General features: G+C 37.9%; 1 protein-coding gene across 3 annotated transcripts in view; it reads left to right on the top strand.

The window, feature by feature from the left end:
* Window positions 1-21,503, top strand: part of kcnh6a (potassium voltage-gated channel, subfamily H (eag-related), member 6a) — an 89,609-nt gene that overhangs the window by 52,291 nt on the left and 15,815 nt on the right. For all 3 annotated transcript variants that reach the window (XM_017697493.2, XM_017697495.2, XM_017697494.2), the window contains 2 exons: window positions 18,008-18,433; window positions 21,009-21,426. In XM_017697493.2, the coding sequence (XP_017552982.2) occupies window positions 18,008-18,433; window positions 21,009-21,426 (844 nt within the window). The remainder of the gene's footprint in view (window positions 1-18,007; window positions 18,434-21,008; window positions 21,427-21,503) is intronic.

The following is a 21,503-nucleotide window of genomic DNA, read 5'->3' as shown; positions in this document are numbered from 1 at the left end:
AATATCCTATGAGAAGAAGGTGAAGTTTGCGGGCAGTAAAGTGTGCGGGACTGCCAGCGTGCGCTGCTGTGGCGGAGTTACGGCTGGTGATGTAACTGCAGTGGGTAGCTCCTTGCTTGATAATTGAACTTCGATTTGGTGTAGTGTGAAAAAAAGGGAAATTATATCTCCATCGATCCCTTCTGCGATTGATCCGTCTGTATTACATGATGCGCCATGTTATGTGAGCGGCTGGACTGTAGTTTGCAGTGCGCTGTGCTTTAACGCATGTATTTGTATATATAGAGTTACTGTTTCTGATGTTATATTTCTGAATGAAACTCTGTGGTGTAATTTCCTAGTTTGTGTTGTGTGGAAACAGGCGGCTACTCATTTGTTACTGATTTCTTGGACATCATACAAATACTGTGCTGTTGTGTTGACATTTCACCATCACAGCTCATTCAATACACATTTGAAAGAAAAATAGGCTGCTTGAGGCAGCAGGTGTGTGAATGTTTGTGTGAATGTTTGTCTGCTGCAATGCAGTCCAGCTATACAGCAACAACATATTGAGCATATGCTATTTGTATTTATATATGTACATGCTCAAAACACATCTTAAAAACAATGCATAGAGTGTTGTTTCAGTTACCAGCTACATATGTTACCTTCATCACAACCACTGTTAACATGTTAAGGTCAAATTTAGGGTCAATCTTTTTAAGCAAATACATGAATATTAATATACGTCACACTTGACACTCTTTAACACACTTTAACACTCTCATTACCCAATCAATAATAAGTATTTCTATAGCGTTTTAATTGTGTTCTGATTGTGTGCACACAATCGCTCAGACACAGTGCATCCAACAATAAAGGCAGCATGGTGCTAGAGTTAGTGTTAAGAGGACATTAGGTTTGATACAGTTACTTTAAGGACTCACCTGCCGATTAGACACTTAATTTCCTTACGTTCATAACTACATAACATACATGGTAGTTCCATAGTAGTTACTGAAACATGTGTAGAAGTTACTGAATCATTTATAGCAGCTTTTGAATCATTTATTGTTGCTACTTATCTTTTATAGTGTGGTCCAAAAGTCTGAGACCACTAGTGAACATGGTTCTTTTCTGCATTCTTTTCTAATTTAAAGTTTTTCATTTCTAATTGTATTGTCATCTGGACAATATGAGTGAAAAGTAGAATCGTTGAAATTTTAGCATGAATTTCAGAATTTTGTAGTGCTTGTGCATTTTTTCAATGGGAAGAATAAGACTAAAAAGGGAACTTAACATGGCCAATGTCACAAATTTGCTTAAATTTCAATAGTGACCTGTCATTTTTTTCAAAACCCTTTCTGTTCTGTTTCTGTCCAGGATTAAATTGAACAAATCCCACATTTTCAAAGTGGCCTTAAACTTTTCGACACAACTGTTTCTGAATTACTTAGTTACCGAATGCTGTATACTAGTTATTGAATGCTGTATAGTGGTTACCGAATCATATATACTTAGCTACTAAATCATATATTGCAATTATTGATTCATTTATAGCAGGTATGGAATCATTTATAGTAGTACAGAATCATTTATACTACTTATAGATACTGAATCATTTATAGAGATTATTATTTATAGTAGAAGAGGATCATTCATACCTCTTATGGAAACATTTTAGTGGGTACTGGATTATTTATAGAAGGTATTTATTATTTATAGTAGTATAGAATCATTCATACTATGTATAAAATAATTTTAGTAGATACTGAATGATTTATAGAAATTATAGTAGGAGAGAATCATTCATACTATGTTCAGAATCATTTAAATTCTGAATAATTTATTTATTATATGTTTATTTCATTAATTGTTTATTATTGTAGTGAATCATTCCTACTACTTGCAGAATCATTTACTGTAGATACTGAATCAATTATAGTAGTTACCGAATCATTACTTACTGAATAATTCATAGTAGTTACCACATCATTAACTACTGAATAATTCACAGTAGTTGCTGAATCCTTAACTACTGAATAATTCATGGTATTTGCTGCATTATTTATAGGAGTTACTAAGTCATTCATAGTAGTTATTGAATTTTATATAGAAGTTACAGAATCACTTGCAGTAGATTTTGAATCATGTGTAGTAGTTTCTGAATCATTAACCACTGAATAATTAAAAGTAATTGCTGAATTGTTTATAGTTTTAGTAGTAGTTCTTGAAACCTTTATAACAATAATAAACATAATAACTGAATAATAAGATTAATAACTGAATAATCCTGTAGTTTAAAGGGTTGAAACACTGCAGAAGTTTCTGCCAGCACTGTAGGTGTTCTACACTTCCGTTATATGAATATGCTGATGTCGCAGTTGCCGGTGCACCTTTTCCCTTTTTTTGCACCCTGTATCCTCTGCGCTTTTTTTTTTTCAAGTGTGTGTGCGTGTGTGTGTTTGTGTGTGCGAGTGGCAGAGAGAGAGCCACTGTATTTCCCATGTGTCAGTCTGCTCTGGTTTCCTCTCCCAGTAGTGCTCACAGAATGCCACCATGAGCCTGAAGCTAAAACTTAAACCTGTAAGTACTAATTCTGTTCTTTATGGACTGCATTGTGTCTCTCTTTCTTCAGAAACCTGGCTCGCTCTTCCCTTTCTTCTGTAGAGTTAAACGTCTCTTGCCCCGGTGTTTGTTTGTAGAGTAAGTAAAGGTCAAGACCCTGTTTGATTGTTGGCCGACGGCAGATATAGATCACCGGTCAAAGGTGTTTTGTGGCAGGCCTGAGTGTCTCCTGTTAGATGATGAAATGGCTGAGGAGTATTAAGCAGTATGGGCTTTGCAAAGGATTTGAACTTTTCTCCAGTTGGAGAGTCCTCAGTTTTGAATCTGAGATTTCTCAGATTCTTTATTTCCCTTTTGTTTTTCACTCTTGTTGAAAGTTTCCTAAAACTATGGTAAAGGAAGAGAACGTACTAGCAGGAAGGACATGTTTTTCTATATGTAAAGTTGCCATGGTGCAGTTCTCTGTCCTTTCCCTGCTGTGTGCTTTAAGAGATTGTGCCCTCAGTTTTTGTCTGTATTTGTTATGGAATTGCAAATATGGATATAGGATTTAAGATTTTTAAGGTTTTTAATGTTCATAAAGTTGGAATCACTGGCTAATATTTTTAGACACCAAAAAGTATTTTAATCTATTATGTACTGAATATTTTTATTTTCAAGCTATGTACCTCAAGATTGGATCACTGCTTTTAAATGATTATTATTATTATTATTAAATATTACATTTAATATAACATCTAACATTTCTGATGTTTTTAAAGCATCTTGGTTTCCAGTATAATGTTGCAATATATATTCCCATATACTGATTCCAAACTTTTGAACAGCTTGAACTGGTTTGTACATTCATGACAACAGACATGTATGTTTTTGTTTACTGTGTGGGAATTACCTATATTTTATTTAGGTCTTTCTATTGAATATGCCAGTCCAACTACATTTGTAAAGTGTTGTATATATTTTCTCCTATGCTGTATAATAAGAAGGTGCTATTAGACACTAGAATGAGTAATAGCTTGTTTGTTGTAAGCATATAAATTATGACGATTGATGATTAAGAATGGGATTATTTTGTGTAATGCTGGGATTTGAATGGAAGGGGCTGGTGATTACAGTGCATTTCAGGTGCACTGCAAAAGTGGTAGTACAGAAACATGAAATCTAAGGGTGTAAAATACAGTATCAGAAAATGTGTGAAACAGTGAACTGCAAACAATGAACTGAAAACCTACTGATATGCCTCACATTTACTGTCTTTTATGGTAACCACATTAATGACATACTGTATAGCAGAACATTTAAGTGAGGCTAAAATGTCTTCATTTTATTATTGTCATGCTTTAATTCATTTTACTGTAACCCTTTAAATGCTGCACTTCTCCTTTAATGCTAATCCAGGTGAATTTAGTCCCAATTTCTACATGTTTTGCATATTTTACTTCATAATTTATATTTATTTGCTGAATGTAACATATTAGAAAATATAAAACATAAAATGTAGAATGTGTTTTAACATGTGTACATGCCACATGTTGTGTTTGAGTTTTTTCCAGTATGTTAAATTCAGCAAATAAACAGTAAATGTGCATTAAAATGTGCAGAAGAGGCTGTGTTCACATTTTTTCACTTAGAGAATCAACAAAGATGTGATTCAGCCAGGGGCACCCAGACTGTTGCATATGACTGTATGCACATGATGTTTGTTCACTGGTACATCCCTACTAATTTGTACAAGAACATGCTACTAACATTTTGTTTTGAAATAAAATGTGTATTTGTCTGAGCTAAACCAATCAGTTTACTGTAGTTAGAGCTCTGTCGAATTGAGACATTTTTTAATAATAAAATATTGAAAATGGAATTTAATCTTGACCTCAGAATCAAACTTAAACGTGTAAACGGATAACGCAACATCCTTAATAAAAACATCACAAAACACGTCAGAACTGTAAATTTAAACTGTAAATTGTAGACTTCAGCAGGAGCATCTCAGTGGTGAGGATTTCCACTTGACCAGTAATTAAATGAGTCATTCTGCTTGTAGCTAGAAATATGTGACAGTGATGCTGTTAAATGCAGGAATTCCAGCCTTTTACAAATAAACGGTGGTTTAAATGAACAGTCATTAGCCGTGCTGCCTGTTCCCTGCTGTTTGTTTCTGTGGTCAGTCTGTGCGTTTGCGTGCATGCAGAAGGGATAGATCCAAGCGGACCTGTCATTATGAAACAGAGCGGCGGATTATATCAATAGATTCAGCTCTTGCGCGCCACTGAATCCGTGTGTGTGCATGTGAGCGGCGGGTGTGTGCTAATCAGCTAACACATGGACCCGAGTGTGCGCTCATGATGTGTCTGCTTTCATGTGTGCATGTGTAAAGTTTGATAGTGAGCTCTATGGAAAGTTTACCCTCACAAACTGTGAGAGGATGTTGCTGTGGTGATATGTTATAGCCAGACTGTGATTCTCCTAAAATTCCTGAGGAGAAATAGCGCTAAAAAGGGGCATGAAAGATGTCTGGCCCAGGCGAGAGTTACAGAGGTGTTTCTGGCTGAGGAAGTGGTTCTTAGTCCTGGCTGAGGAATGGTTGAGTTCCTTGCAGGTGGTCATGGGTGTTACTATCGCTGCAGATCTGAGCACAATGTGTGATTTTATTGAAATCTCTACTAAAACTCAAGAGAAGACACATGACATGTCTGTTAAATTATTAGCAGTGTTGCCTAGGAGAAAGTACAGCAATTTTAAGGATATCTATTTTTAAATAACCTGGGGTTATTTCTACAGTTTGTTTTATAGTATGGGATTAATATAACCTGGGGTTATTTCTACAGTTTGTTTTATAGTATGGGATTAATATAACCTGGGGTTATTTCTACAGTTTGTTTTATAGTATGGGATTAATATAACCTGGGGTTATTTCTACAGTTTGTTTTATAGTATGGGATTAATATAACCTGGGGTTATTTCTACAGTTTGTTTTATAGTATGGAATTAATATAACCTGGGGTAGACACCGAGAGAGTAAGAGAGAGAGAGAGAAACAAGGAGTGAGAGAGAGACTGAATAAGAGATTGTAGGGAGAAAGATTGAGTGAGAGAGTAAGAGTGAGGGTGAAATAGAGAAAGAGGGTGAGGGAGACAGGAAGAAGGATGTCACAAGTGCAGAATGTTCTTGTTAGAAAGGCATATGAGTGATGATAAAAAAATATTAAAACCACACACGCTGTAAAACTCACTGCATGTCTTAATGAAAGAATTAAGTTAATAAAAAAATTACAGAAAGTTGGAGTAACTTAATCTGGAAAAGTCAAATTAACTCAAAAATTAATTGCTGAGATACTAACTCAGTCATTTTGAGTAAAATTGTTTTTCAGCATATTTTGAGTTAAGGTAACTGTATTCAAATGTATTATATTCATTATTTTTATTGAACTTGACTTTACATGCAATAATGGGTTGTTTTAAAAGACTGTTAAAAATTTTGTGGCTTAATGCAATAGATAGCAAAAATGTTTACAGTTCAATGATTTGGATGTGCTTTTTTCATAACCTTATCTTGATGATTTCAGACTCAAAGATCCCATAAAATGAGATGTTTGAGTTGAATAAACTTAATGTACACTGCTCAAAAAAATAAAGGGAACACTTAAATAACACAATATAACTCTAAGTAAATCAAACTTCTGTGAAATCAAACTGTCCACTTAGGAAGCAACACTGATTGACAATCAATTTCACAGCTGTTGTGCAAATGGAATAGACAACAGGTGGAAATTATTGGCAATTAGCAAGACACACTCAATAAAGGAGTGGTTCTACAGGTGGGGACCACAGACCACTTCTCAGTACCTATCTGCTTTCTGGCTGATGTTTTGGTCACTTTTGAATGTTGGTGCTGCTTTCACACTCGTGGTAGCATGAGATGGACTCTACAACCCACACAAGTGTCTCAGGCAGTGCAGCTCATCCAAAATGGCACATCAATGCAAGCTGTGGCAAGAAGGTTTGCTGTGTCTGTCAGAGTAGTGTCCAGAGGCTGGAGGCGCTACCAGGAGACAGGCCAGTACACCAGGAGACGTGGAGGAGGACGTAGGAGGGCAACAACCCAGCAGCAGGACCGCTACCTCCGCCTTTGTGCAAGGAGGAACAGGAGGAGCACTGCCAGAGCCCTGCAAAATGACCTCCAGCAGGCCACAAATGTGCATGTGTCTGCACAAACGGTTAGAAACCAACTCCATGAGGATGGTATGAGGGCCTGACGTCCACAGATGGGGGTTGTGCTCACAGCCCAACACCGTGCAGGACACTTGGCATTTGCCAGAGAACACCAGGATTGGCAATTTCGCCACTGGCGCCCTGTGCTCTTCACAGATGAAAGGAGGTTCACACTGAGCACGTGTGACAGACGTGACAGAGTCTGGAGACGCCATGGAAAGCGATCTGCTGCCTGCAACATCCTTCAGCATGACCGGTTTGGCAGTGGGTCAGTAATGGTGTGGGGTGGCATTTCTTTGTAGGGCCGCACAGCCCTCCATGTGCTCGCCAGAGGTAGCCTGACTGCCATTAGGTACCGAGATGAGATCCTCAGACCCCTTGTGAGACCATATGCTGGTGCAGTTGGCCCTGGGTTCCTCCTAATGCAGGACAATGCTAGACCTCATGTGGCTGGAGTGTGTCAGCAGTTCCTGCAAGATGAAGGCATTGAAGCTATGGACTGGCCCGCCCGTTCCCCAGACCTGAATCCGATTGAGCACATCTGGGACAACATGTCTCGCTCCATCCACCAATGCCACGTTGCACCACAGACTGTCCAGGAGTTGGCGGATGCTTTAGTCCAGGTCTGGGAGGAGATCCCTCAGGAGACCATCCGCCACCTCATCAGGAGCATGCCCAGGCGTTGTAGGGAGGTCATACAGGCACGTGGAGGCCACACACAATACTGAGCCTCATTTTGATTTGTTTTAAGGACATTACATCAAAGTTGGATCAGCCTGTAGTGTGTTTTTCCACTTTAATTTTGTGTGGGACTCCAAATCCAGGCCTCCATTGGTTAATAAATTTGATTTCCATTGATGATTTTTGTGTGATTTTGTTGTCAGCACATTCAACTTTGTACAGAACAAAGTATTCAATGAGAATATTTCATTCATTCAGATCTAGGATGTGTTATTTGAGTGTTCCCTTTATTTATTTGAGCAGTGTAATTTAGTTTAGACTCTCAGCATTACTTAATAAATCGTTACTGTCGGAACAAAACCTTGTATCTCTATTTTTGTCATTTTTCAGTTTTTGGCATAATTTGAAAATATCTGTTGTCCTTTACATTGTGTGTAAATTTCATGATCAATGGAGCGAAAGAAATAGCCCCAAATTACTTGGTAATATGTGTGGTTACATTGACTTATATTAAAAGTAAAGTGTGTTTTTTCCTTCTCCTGTAAAGTTACCATTTTGGAGGTTTTCTTCCAGCAACAGCGAAATGTTTGGTCAATGCAACCTTCTTGAGTAAAACCCACATCATTCCTATTGGCTCTTTGTACCATATATTTACATATTGGGCATGCCTCTCACCATCTGTGTGTTGTCATTCTCTCCAGCCTACCTTGCCTTGTGTCAACTATAATTTTTTCAACTTTTTTAATAAGTACTGATCAAAAATCAATGTTGACAAAGCTGAACTACTCAGTTTCTCTCTGCTAAGTACAGTTGTTCTGTGGCTAAATGTTACAACGACTACATTAAAACTACGATAAACTGTCAGCTTTTGGCCAGGCGATCTGCAGTGACAGTAAGGTGGACAAGGCATTATTAAAAATGTCTATGATCATATCTCTGAAATGCAATATGAACTTGTTAAAACGATAGCCTAGTTTATCCCAACAATGAATATGATTTACAATGACTTATTTATATTGAGTTAGAACAGGTTAAACATAAGTCATAAATACTCAGTCATTTTAATATCAATAAAACAAATGGAGTGTAAATGAGTTATTGGACTTAAAACATTTGAGGTAATCAGTTTCCTCAAATGATTTGAGTTGACTTAACTCATTAGGTTTTAAGGATTTAACTTGGTCCGACTCCTGCTATATGACCGTCTTTGGTCAGCTTTAATGAACTGAGCCCTTTTAAAATGCAGCAGTTGCTCATAGCTTCTTTTCAGGGTCACTGAGCTCATATCCTTTAAAATGTGTATTAAAACTCTTAAAAGTCTTAATTGTTATTGGGGGAGGATTAGTTTTCTAAGTGAGCGTGAGGAATATAATGTTACCACAAGATGTCTGTAGTCTTTGTTTAAATGGGATTAAAAATCTCAGTATTAATTACAGAAACACACTGCTGTTAGACTAGAAAGGTTCCATACACAATACATTCAGCTGCTCACAAACAGGAAGCATGTCCACATTTGTCCATTTTATTTAATCAGAATTTTGTTTACGGAAACCATCACCTATTTGTTTTAAGTGAATGCAGTGTGTCATTAGCGTTGTCATCAGCTTGATTTACAGCCAAAAATGATCTTCGCTGCATAAAATCTAACTTTTTTTTCTGTATTTCATTGCAGATAGTATGAACACAAGATATTTCACGTTTTGTCTGCTCACCTTCATTTTATTTATAAATACACTTCCATTCACTTCCAGGCCTGCAACACATTCCAAAAAAAGTTGCGATGGGGGCAATTTAGTGCTAGTAATGAGGTAAGCTTAGTCCTTTAAGAGCAAAGATAATCTGAGGGTTGCCAGGTTGCCAGCAAAAAGTGAAAGAAAATTATGGAAATATTTTAAAACACTGTTCCTCAAAGAAGAGATTTGGAAATTCACCCTCTATAATTATGGAGGAATTTCAGTGTTAAGGGCAAGAGCGCAAGCCTAAGCTGAATAATTGTGCTTTCTGTTCCTTTGGATGGCACTGCATCAAGAACCGTCATTCATCTATAAGCGGTATAACCACAAGGGCTCAGGATTACTTTAGAAGACCTTCTTCACATAATACGATATGTAGTCACGTCCACAAATGCCAGTTAAAAGTGTGCCAAAAGGAAGCCTTATGTTAACTGTGTCTGGAAACAATGCCAACTTTTCTGGGTTTGGAGGCATTTGGAGGATGGACTAGTCATAGTGTGGAAACGTGTATTGTGGTCAGACGAATCAGAATTGCCAAGCTTTTTTGGAAAAAATCGACACTTTGTGCTCTGGACCTTAGATGAAAACGACTATCCAGACTGTTACCAGCAATAAGTCCTAAAGCCAGGGTCTGTCTTGGTGTGGGTTTGTGTCAGTGCCCTTGGCAAAGGTAACTTACACTTCTGTGACGGCACTATTAATGCTGAAAAGTGCATAGAGATTTTGGAGTAACATTTTCTGCCTTCAAGATAATGTCTTTTCCAGGAACACCCGTGCATATTTCAACAAGACAGTGCAAAACCACATTCTGCACTACAAAGGAATGGCTGTGAAAGAAGAACATATGGGTGCTAGACTGGCCTACCTGCAGTCCAGACCTGTCCCCAATAGAGAATGTGTGGTGCATTTTAAAACACAAGAGGTGCACACCTTAAAACTTGTTTGCAGGAAGAAGAGGTATACATCCCAAAGTCGTAAATACTTTACTGTCCAGACTTGTTTTGAAATATACTGCAGGGATCAAAATTGAAACAATAACATTCATGAGCTAATACATCAAATAATGTGCTGTTATATTGTTTTCCATGTAATACGGGTCAGAAATGTTTTACATATTTATTATTATTTACTGTTTTCAGTTTAATTTTAATTTAACATTCTGTCCCAGTGTTTTAAGGTATGGGAGTGTATAACCTGGAGTTAATTCTGCAGGTCATTTTATGGAACAGATTGAATATAATCTGGTATTATTCAACATTTTGTTTTATAACATGGGATTTATTAATATATCCCAAAGTTGTTTCTACAGTCTGTTTTATAGCATAAGTTCAATATAATCTGAGGTTATTTCTATCACCTATTTAATAGCACGGGGTTAAGATAATCTGGGTTTACTTCTACAGTTTGTTTTATATCATGCTATTATGGTTTTGTAGCATGGGATTCATGTAACCTGGGATTGTTTCTAATGTTTGTACATATAAAAGCTGCCAGAATCTTTACTGAAATTGACTGCGCAGTCTGATAAATTACAGATTCGGATGGGACTAAAATCACTGAGAAACACTGCTACTTATATTACCCTACCTACTGTATATAAAACTAATCCTATCCAAATAGTACTATAGTCTTTTTTGAACAGTGAACATGTATTTTAGAAGCTTTACTAAATGCTGTGCTGAGCTGCAAGTGTGTCTTAACACAGGTGTCAGGCAATAAGAGCACTTCTTGAAAGAATAAAAACGAATAGACTGTTTTAGCAGTGTATATTAATATATTAGTACTTGATAGGATATTTCTGAGTAGTTGTTTACTGTCACACAAAACACAGTCACACTTTTCTACTCAAGAATGTTCTACAGAAACAGGGCTGTAGTTTTAAGCTCAAACTGGTTTGGGAAGTTGGGATTTTTTCTTTCAAGCACACAAGCAGTGAAGGTATTGTTAGAGCTGCTAAAACGGCACCACAGATGGGTCAGTCGTTGCTTTGCCGTTTGGGCTATGCAAAGTACTATGCAAAACATTTCTAATTTGCCTGTGCAGATTTTTTCAGAGGCACACAATGGATGGAGGTAAACCACTTCTTATTCGCACTCTGGTCTTCTTTGGGACATTCAGACAGTCCTAAATTGTCCTAAAACTAGTAATTTTCTTTTGTCCTGAACTGGTGAAACAGTCCTAAAATTGGTGAATTTCTGACTTTCTGAATTTCTACCGAAAGAAAGTAGCACTTGACCTGCTGGCAAAGTGTTAAACTTGAGCCAGTTTTTTGTCACTAGTACATTACCAGTATATCACCGGTACATTCTTAAATTTCACATGAATAAAGTGGACAAAACTGGCAAATAATGCACCAATAGTAAAAAAAAGACATCAATATAATAATCTGTTTCATGTGTAATGAATAAGCAGGCAGTTTTTTGCTGTGATGTAAGTGATTCATCTCTGTATACACACAGTCTTATGCGTAAGCTTAAACACTCTCTGTTAAGTGACGTTTTGTTGATTTTCTATTTGAAAATATATAAATGCATCCTTTAAAGAGAGCAAACTTTTTTTTTTACCAGAAATATTAGTGTATATTATATTTATTTTCTGAATTTAACATATTGGAAAAAACTTCTGCATTCTGCATGTATCCGTTGTCAGTGTGATAAAGTTCATCAGTTACCAATGACTACTTAGGATTTGTAGCAGTATTCTGACTTTATGCTTTACATCATTAAGTGAAAGGACATCTTAGGTAAAGAGGCCTGAGCCTCAGTGCCAAACAAAGTGCCTGCAGACCAGAGCGAGAGAGGAACGTGCACAGTCACACTCAGTCCCAATTTAGTTGGACCTACTGAAAATGTTCTAAAACACTCTCTCTTCTCGCCTTTCCGTCGATTTCCCACTAAATGGGTTAGTTCATCTGATGTGTTTTCAGAGGCACAGAGCCACTGGATCACATGGCACTGGAGGTGTGGGACCAGCTAGATTTATAAAAGGGTCCGAGATCAGTCAGGGCTTTTGTTTTGCATGGTCTTCACGCTGTGGGCTAGGATATTGTGATGCTCCAAGTATAGTTTCGATACCAGCATGTCTTTAGAGTAACTAGTCTTTAGCTTGGTCTGTAGTGTGACTGCAGTGGGTCCCAGGCATGACTACAGTGGGTCTTTACATTGACTATAGGGGGCCATGTGTGTCATTATTGGATCCATACTGTGATTTTCACAGGTCTTTAGAGTGTCTGTCTCTCACTATCATACTATCACTCAGTTTTTTATTACTCTGTTCAAGTGCCAAGGACTTTTTTCCATAGATTATCTACGCTTATCCTGTCTCCGTCTAGATGTCTGTTTCCTGTCTGTCCGTCTGTTAGCAGCTGTCCTTCTTTACCTTGCATTCGCTTAGAGGGGTTAGATGGAGCTGTAGTTTTAGGATTCTGTGTAAAGCTGTTTGTGTGTGGGATGATGAACGGGGAGCGAAGGTGTCTGTTTCGGGGTCGCGAGGGTGGCCTGTTGGGCTTTCTGAAGACTCGTTTATCCTGCAGCTGTTGTGGCAGAGAGCACGACGCACTGGAGAACTTGGATATGGAGGCACTCATTGTTGTACCGGTCAGTAATCACACTCTAGCAGAACATTACTGAGATGTGGCCACATAACTATTTAAATATGGTTAGAAATGGTATATATTGGTGTGTAGTGATGTATAGCTTGTTTGATGTTCTGTATTGGTGTATAGTGACGTATAAGTGGTTAAAGATGGCATATAATGATATATATTGATGTTTAAGTTGTTAAAGATGTTGCATGTTGATGTATAGCTGGTTAAATATGATACATAATAATGATGTGTGACTTAATATGTAATGGTGAATAGTGATTATAACTGGTAAAAGATGCTGTGTATTGGTGCATAACGATGTATAACTGGTGAAAAATGGTTAACAATTGTGGGTAGCGATTGGTATAATTGGTATAAGATGATGTATAGTGGTGTAAAATGATGCATTACTGGTTAAATATGGTTTATAATTGTGTGTAATAATGTATTAAAAGATGGGGTATAGTGGTGTATAATGATGTTTAACTGGTTACACCTGGTTTATAATTGTGTGTAGTGATGTATCATTAGTAAAAGATGACTTTATGTATAATTGTGTATAATTATGTATACCTGGTTTATAATTGTATGTAGTGATGTATCATATCATTGATAAAAGATGATGTATAGTAGTGTTTAATAATGTATAACTGGTTAAAGATGGTTTATAATTGTATGTAGTGATGTATCAATGGTAAAAGAAGGTGTATAGTGGTGTATGATGATGTATAACTGGTTAAATATGGAATTGGAGTTCACGTACTCTCAGGGGCCACCTGTTAGGTAAAACTGACTTTTTTTGGTTTTGTGGTGTGGTTTTTCCTCTGTTGTGACATTATTACTTTTTTCAGCTGTGTAGCATACGTCACGGTTACAGCTGACACTAATAGTGCTGCAGGGGGAGGATGTTAGTGTGGAAAGAGGGTTTTACATCTAACAGAAATAAAGTATTTGGGGTCAGTCAACTGAAATAGACTTGCCGTTCTCTTTGCAGTGAACTGGATTGAGTCAAGTCTTAAACTATTAGTAGGCGATGAGTTGATTGGTGACAACCTGCATTTCTGGGTCAAGCTATTTCTGTACTAGGAAATTCCCTCATCACCCACTATTTTCAGTCATCACCGTTGCCCCTTCAGACATGTTTAGCTTTGAGAGTATTTCAGATACCGTGGTAGACGGTGATGGCCATTGACTGGTGAGGGTAGTCCCTTTGTCCCAGTCCACCAAGTTTTCCACATTACTGATGTCCCCTGATCAATTTGTGGTTTCCATAGTAACCAGCAGTTGCCATGGTCCCCTGAGCCAGCCATAATCACAGTTTGCTAATGGAACATTAGAGCTATTTGCTGATGGTGTAATCACTAAAACATCCACCAACACAGTGTTCATAGAGTGGGAGATGAGAGGTACCTGTCGTTTGAGTAACAGTGAAACAGGTACTCTAGCTGTTTAAAACTCACTAGTGGCTAATGTTTATATGGCATATGTACATATGTGCATTTTACTGGTGTTAACAATAATGGGTGTATCGATGATGATGATGGAACAACAGAAGATATATCAACTGTTTTTATCCTTACTTTTCTGAAGAGTATATGTGAATGTGGACATACGTGCTGTATATACACAGCAATAAAACAATAAATATGACATAAGAGCAGAAGACTCATCTGAGGTATAACAGTATACTGGTGTAACTCAACTCCGTTGGAGTGGGGATGAGCTACAGTACTGTGCAAAAGTCCGAGAACCCTCTTCATTACTTCAATTTCCAGTCAACACAGCCATTAAGTACAAGTTATTCATTTTTCAATGCCAGAAAGCTTATATTCTCTCAAAGATGAATGCTTTAAGTACTGTTTTGGAGATCTGCCAGGGTGCATATTGTTAGGAGTCCCTGTTTTCTATGTATTTTATTTTTGGAATGTATCTGAAGAGTGGACCAATTTAAATAATGTTTAATTTAATGTTATATTTATTTGCTGAGGCTTTTGTGTAATTTTCTATTTAATATGTGCGTTATGCTTTTTCTGACACAAAAAAATGAATAACTTGTTCTAAAAGACCAATTAGAAAAATTAAAGGATTTGTGCCTTTTTCATTCTTCGACAGTAAAGTACTTTTGTTAATGTGCAACATTTACACAATTAGTTTGTCCTACATGCATTGAAAAAATAAAAGTGTATCATTATGGTGGTTTCTAGTGGTAGGAGGAGGACAGGATTGGCAGCTTCATTCATGTTGCAACAGAATATGGGTAGTGGGAGATTACAAGGTTTGCTAACCCCTGAATGCTAATTGAGAATGGCATGCCAAGTGGCATGAACCTGTCAGTTAAAAAAGCCAAAAAACATCATTTATGATTGACTGACATTAGCTGAAAATATTTAGACATAGGTATTATCCTTATTTCACCTCGACTCAACCATCTCTTTAAGACAATTCTTCATTCAAGACTGCATACTGTAGCGTTTCCTGTGCTGATTTGTTCTTTGTATCTATTTTCAATTCTGAGAATAGCTGCAGTACATTTAGTAATGATTCATGCTCAGTTTATGTTCCGTCTGCCTACAGTGAACATCTCCTCAGACTCCCTCTCCTTTATCGTTTCATCTCGCCTGTTGATCTTGTCTGGTGACTGCTGGCCTTTCAGTTTGACTGGAGACACTGTGTAATGATTCAAATCTGAGGAAAGAATCTCCAAAAGGTGGCAATTTGGAAACCTCTTAGAGAGTCAGACCATTCCAGAGGCACTGAAAAGGGGATATTCAAGGACAAGCCTATGATTCAGCTGTTGGATTGAGTGCAGTAGGGCTGGACGATGTGTTGCTTATAATGCTATACAGTGATATGTTTATATATTGTGACACATTTGCTAGATTGTGAACATTATACCGATGATATCATATAAAATCTGTGATATAAAATGACAGTGTGCCTGTTGCAAACTGTTCGTTTTTTAAAAAAATATTTTTTCACTCTTTCGTTTAATTTACTGATGATATCAAGGGCATGACATATGCCATTCATATGCTTCAGATCCTTTTGTAATCCAGTTGAAAATACAAGAAATAGTAGGTTTCTTTACTTTTTATGTCTAATTAATATTTGCAATGCTCTGTAAGGTTCCCTTTAGAGAAGGGGTGTCAAACTCAACCACTTAAAAGGCCATATTAAAAAAAATCTCATAGCTATGTTATTATTATGTATATCTCATAGCTATGTTATTATTATGTATATCTCCAGCTATGTTATTATTTAATTTTGTCATTGTTTATTCAAACTGTGCCAAAACTGCAACAGCAAAATAGGCACTGAATGCTTTACTTGTTTTAGGTAGTTTTTTAAAGCTGCCTGTTTGCTTAAACTAGACCAAGCATTATTTCTTTTTGTGTAACCGCTGGAAGGTGGACAGGATGTACACTATGTTGCTGTGCATGCTGGGGACTGTAGTGCAGCGTGAAACAGGCTAATAATAATAAAAAATTTAAATTTTAAAAAATTTTGCGGGTCGAATTGGACTGCATCACAGGCCTGACTTGGCCCATGGGCTTTTTGTTTGACACATGGGCCTTAGAGTAGTTGTAAGAGATGAAAACCGAACAACTCTTAGCTTTGTTGGTCTTTTGTTAGCTCTTTATAGGTTTTTGCATTTAAATGTTGATATTTTTGTGCTTATGTGGCCTCCAAGAGGTGGAGTTGGAAAACACTAGCCTAGACAGTGATGCAGGCTTTTCAATCGATTAACGAGTATGTTATTAATTTTTAAAACATGTACATATCCTAATTGAAAGCTTTTACATTGTAAAATACGTTTTCAAAGCCTTATCTTTAAATGTGTGAGTTACATGATGAATTCAGGATCATCTGAAAGGGAAGATCAGGTGAATCTGAATAGAGCTACAATAAAACTCTGCAAGAGCTCATTAACAGTATTTCACTAATCTAGACAAATAACGCTACATTTGAAGGAGCGGTTTTCATTAAAAAATGTTTTCCTTCCACATTTTTGCTTTGCTTTCAAAACTAGTTTGCTCCACAAGGAAATATTGTATTGAACAGACACATGCCACATAAACCACAGAGTTTACACAATTTCCACCAAGTGATTTATTGTGGTGTGCACCAAGAGATTGTGTAAGCTAAGCAAAAACCAAGCCTGGAACACCATAGCAGAAATGGGGAATCCCCAGGGCCTCCTAAGCCTAATGGATTCCTTGAAAAAAAAAGTTCGTACATTTTTTTAATTCTTTTTTAATATTTTAATTTTGTTTTATTTAATATTATCATACTGCTTGTTGTATTTAACCCCTTAAATGGCTAGGTCCCATGTGCAGGGCTGAAGTTTTATTACATACTTCTATAACCTAAAGAATAGCTCAACCAGTGCATTTAAGTCCTTGTAGTTACTGAATAATTAGTCTGTATAAACCCTGGAATTTTAAGAGGATAACTCTACAAGTATTATAGTAATGCTATTAATTCATAAAGTTTTGGTTGGAAACAAAACAATGTTAAATTCTTGAAACACTCAACAGAAAATGACAGAATCAGAATTTTTCTCTGTGGTATCTAGCTGGATACAGCCTTCTATTGGTTAAGACTTCAGGATCAACCTTACATGGCCAAGTTTTGTTACACACTTCTATAACCTAAAAATAGCTCAGCCAGTTTGCATTGAGATTCCTGTAGTTACTGAGTAATGAGCCTTAGTATGTAATTTTAGTATGCATGTAAACTGGGATTTTAAGGTTTCAGTCAAATGGTCGAAATTTAACATAGAAGCAGCTCTATTTCAGGACTTCTTACTGATAAAGTCACTGTAAACCATCAACAAGGTAAAATGTGTTAATGACTAAAACAAGCCTCAAATACAACAAATAGAATGTCTTTTACAAGCAACTGAAAGTTTATGAAATGTCTGGAAAGGCCAAATTTTAATGTGAACAGGTTAGCTTAGTGCTAATTTTCTGTTAGAATCCCATTGGAGGGCTAGCAGAAATTAACTTTATCAAAGAGGTGTTTTTTCCTTGTTTTTGATAAATTTTTGAACTGAAGGCCTAAAAGAAATGTTAAATATATCTGTCTAAGTGTCAAACCCTTTTGGTCTGTGTTCATAAACAAATCACTTCCTACTACCTCTTGCTTATGTTTACAAAGTCTGTGTTTCTTCTGGTTTTTGGTCTGTAGTATATTTATACTATATATACCCTGATCTTGTTTTCCCACCACTCCCACATGTGCAGGTGCTGTCTCTGGGGGCTGACGTGCTTCCTGAGTACAAGCTCCAGGCACCCCGCATCCATAAGTGGACCATCCTGCACTACAGCCCATTTAAGGCAGTGTGGGACTGGGTGATCCTGCTGCTGGTGCTCTATACGGCCGTCTTCACGCCCTACAGTGCTGCTTTCCTACTCAACGAGCAAGAGGAGGAGAGCCGGCGCACCTGCGGCTACACTTGCAACCCGCTCAACGTAGTGGACCTAGTGGTGGACGTCATGTTCATCATTGACATCATCATCAACTTCCGCACCACGTACGTGAACCACAACGACGAGGTGGTGAGCCACCCGGCGCGGATAGCCCAGCACTACTTCAAAGGCTGGTTCCTTATCGACATCGTAGCAGCCATCCCCTTCGACCTGCTCATCTTCAGATCAGGATCAGACGAGGTGAGAGAAGTAGACAATTACATGTCCCAAGAGTAGTGAAAGGAAAAGAGAAAGAAAATTATTAGAAATATCAAGAAACAACTTTAAAAAGTTTTATACAGTTCATAAACCATGTAAAACAAAGAATTGGAAAAAAGTGCATGAAAAGAATGTAAAAAGAATATTAAATGGAGTCGTGTCTTTATTCTGGACCTGGCGTCATGGCCTTATTTGGAGCTTTGAGTCTAAGCAGTCTTTCTCTGTGGGAAAAATAAATGGCCTTTCTGTGCAGGACAGAATGTATGCCATTCATTTTACCCATAGAAAAAACCTGCTTGGACCTGGACATTGACTACAGGATGACATGATTTCAGAGGTCAATACAAGAAATAATATTTTCTACAAGATAATAATAATAGGTTTTTGAACAGCTACACATCCTTTCAGTCCCATAGCACTGAGTTGTCTTCTCACAGTGGAAGAATGGACAGAAACACTTGTGGAAGTTTTCAGATCTGAAGCAGTGTGGTTTTCTCCTCTCTCTCAAAGATGAATGCTTTAAGTGCAGTTTATCTGATGGGGACAGTTTTAGTGGACTAACAGATCTTCCAGGTGGTTGTTCAGAGTCCCGCTTTCTCTGTATCTTTTTTTTACCCATTTTTTTCCTCAATTTAGTCCTCTCCAATTCCACCCACTACTTAGGACTCCCCCAATCACATGATACTACCAATGCTAGGAGGGTGAAGGCCAACACGACCTTCTCCGAGACCTGTGAAGCCAGACACCGATTCTTTTTGAACTGCTGCTCACGCAATGTCATTGGACAGCCAAACGTACTTGGAGGAAAGCGGCAACTGCCAGATATGTTACATCAGCTAACAGACGCCTGCGTTGACTGGCATCACGTTGAGTAATGGGGGGAGAAGGGGGGCCATCCTACTCAGCCAGAAAATGAGGCCAATTGTGCTCTCTTGGACTCCCGGCTATGGATGGCTGCAGCATCACCAGAGATCGAACTTGTGATCTCCTGATGATAGGGCCAATGCTTAGATGGTTGTGCCACTTGGATGTCCTTCTCTCTATCTTTTAATAATTTTTTTAACTTAAGTTTTGCAATTTACTGTTTTTCACTTAGTTTCCTTTAACTTCCCCATCTGTATTCCAGTGGGTAATTTTATACCTGATCTCCCTAGAAAAAATGAATAACTATTCAATGGTGGTTTTAACCTAAATAAATGAAGGGCGGACAGAACTGTAGATGTATGAATCGTCACAGTAGCTAAATTTCAAAACCGTCTCAGCTCTGTATGATGTCTGCTGGCTTTGTGTGTTCATAGTAGAGGCTATAGAGCTTTTTTTCTGAGTTTGGTTTTGACCTGTGTGTGCTGCAATATTGATGTTATAGACTCTAGAGGTGTCAACCCAGGCTGTTCTGATAGGCAAACAGAGTCTCTGTAAGGTTAGCTGTTATGAGAGATGGAAATGAAGTAGGGTGTGTAATTAAAATAAATATGAATATCAATTTCTAGTTTCTAACTAGTTTCTAGCATTGTTTTATAATCTTTATTATGAGCAATTTATTGCTGGCAGGGTGTTATTTGGCCACAACTGTTATTTCAATGGATTAGTAATTTACTACTGCCAGTTTCCTGAAGAACCAAAGCTTTCTAGGTATAACTGCTTGCACAAAACACTTAGAACCAGGTCTTGGAGGTGTCAGCTAAGGTTCTGAAGAGTCACAGAAGTGTAGTTTAGTGTTCACTCTGCCCAGCACTCCCATCTTAACTAAAAAGCACCTAGTCTTAATCTTAAGAATTACTATTAGTCCTTTTTTTTATTTTTAGCCAATTTTCTAATTTAGTCATTTCAAATTCCACCTGCTAGTTAGGACTCTCCCAATCACACAATACTATCAACGCTAGCAGGGTGAAGGTTAACACAGGCTTTCTCCGAGACCTGTGAAACCAGCCACCTTTTCTTTTCTAATTGCCGTTCACTGGACAGCCGAACACACTCGGAGGAAAGTGCCGACTGCCAGTTATGTTATGTCAGCTAACAGACGGCTGCACTGACTAGCATCGTGTTGAGTGATGGGGGGAGAAGGGCGCCATCCTACCCACCTAGAGAGAGCGAAGCCAATTGTGCTTTCTTGGACTCCCAGCTATGGACGGCTACAGCATCACCAGGGATCGAACTTGTCTTATCATTCAATAACTACAATAAAGTATTGAGTAACTACTATAAATATAAATTATTGAATAACAATCAGTAACTACTATAAAGTATCAGTTACTGCTATGGATTATTCAGTACTATGAAGTATTGAGTAACTACTATAAATTATTTAGCAACTGGTACATTATGCAGTAACTGTTCTTAAGTATTCAGTAACCATTTTAAAAATATTATTTATTTACTGCTACTTAATTATTTAGGAACTACTATATTTACTCACTAATATGGAGTATTATAATTACTGTAACTACTATAAAGCATTTAGTAACTACTAGGAAACTAATCTCTAAGTTGTAGTTCTGAGAGTGAAGAATTGAAACGCCCCCTATTGGCTAATCCTCTGTTGAACCCCTCCCTTTAGCCTCAGACCACCACTCTGATCGGCCTGCTGAAGACTGCGCGGCTGCTGCGGTTGGTGCGTGTGGCGCGGAAGCTGGATCGCTACTCTGAGTACGGAGCAGCCGTCCTCTTCCTCCTCATGTGCACCTTTGCCCTCATTGCCCACTGGCTGGCCTGCATCTGGTACGCCATTGGCAATGTAGAGCGCACTGGCTCCGCTCGCGTTGGCGCCATGAAGATCGGCTGGCTGGACAACCTGGCCGACCAAATCGGCAAGCAGTACAATGACAGTGACTCCACCTCAGGACCTTCCATCAAGGACAAATATGTTACGGCGCTGTACTTCACCTTCAGCAGCCTGACCAGCGTTGGATTCGGCAACGTCTCCCCTAACACCAACCCAGAGAAAATCTTCTCTATCTGCGTCATGCTTATCGGCTGTGAGTGACACTTTCAATTTTTTATTTCATCACTCCTCCCATTATTCACACATCAGCAGTTTAGAGCAGGAATGTAA

This window comes from Pygocentrus nattereri, chromosome 14 (genome assembly GCF_015220715.1).
Source record: "Pygocentrus nattereri isolate fPygNat1 chromosome 14, fPygNat1.pri, whole genome shotgun sequence".
NCBI lineage: Eukaryota > Metazoa > Chordata > Actinopteri > Characiformes > Serrasalmidae > Pygocentrus > Pygocentrus nattereri.
The sequence above is the reverse complement of the archived record's forward strand: the minus strand, read 5'-3'. Positions and strand labels throughout refer to the sequence as shown.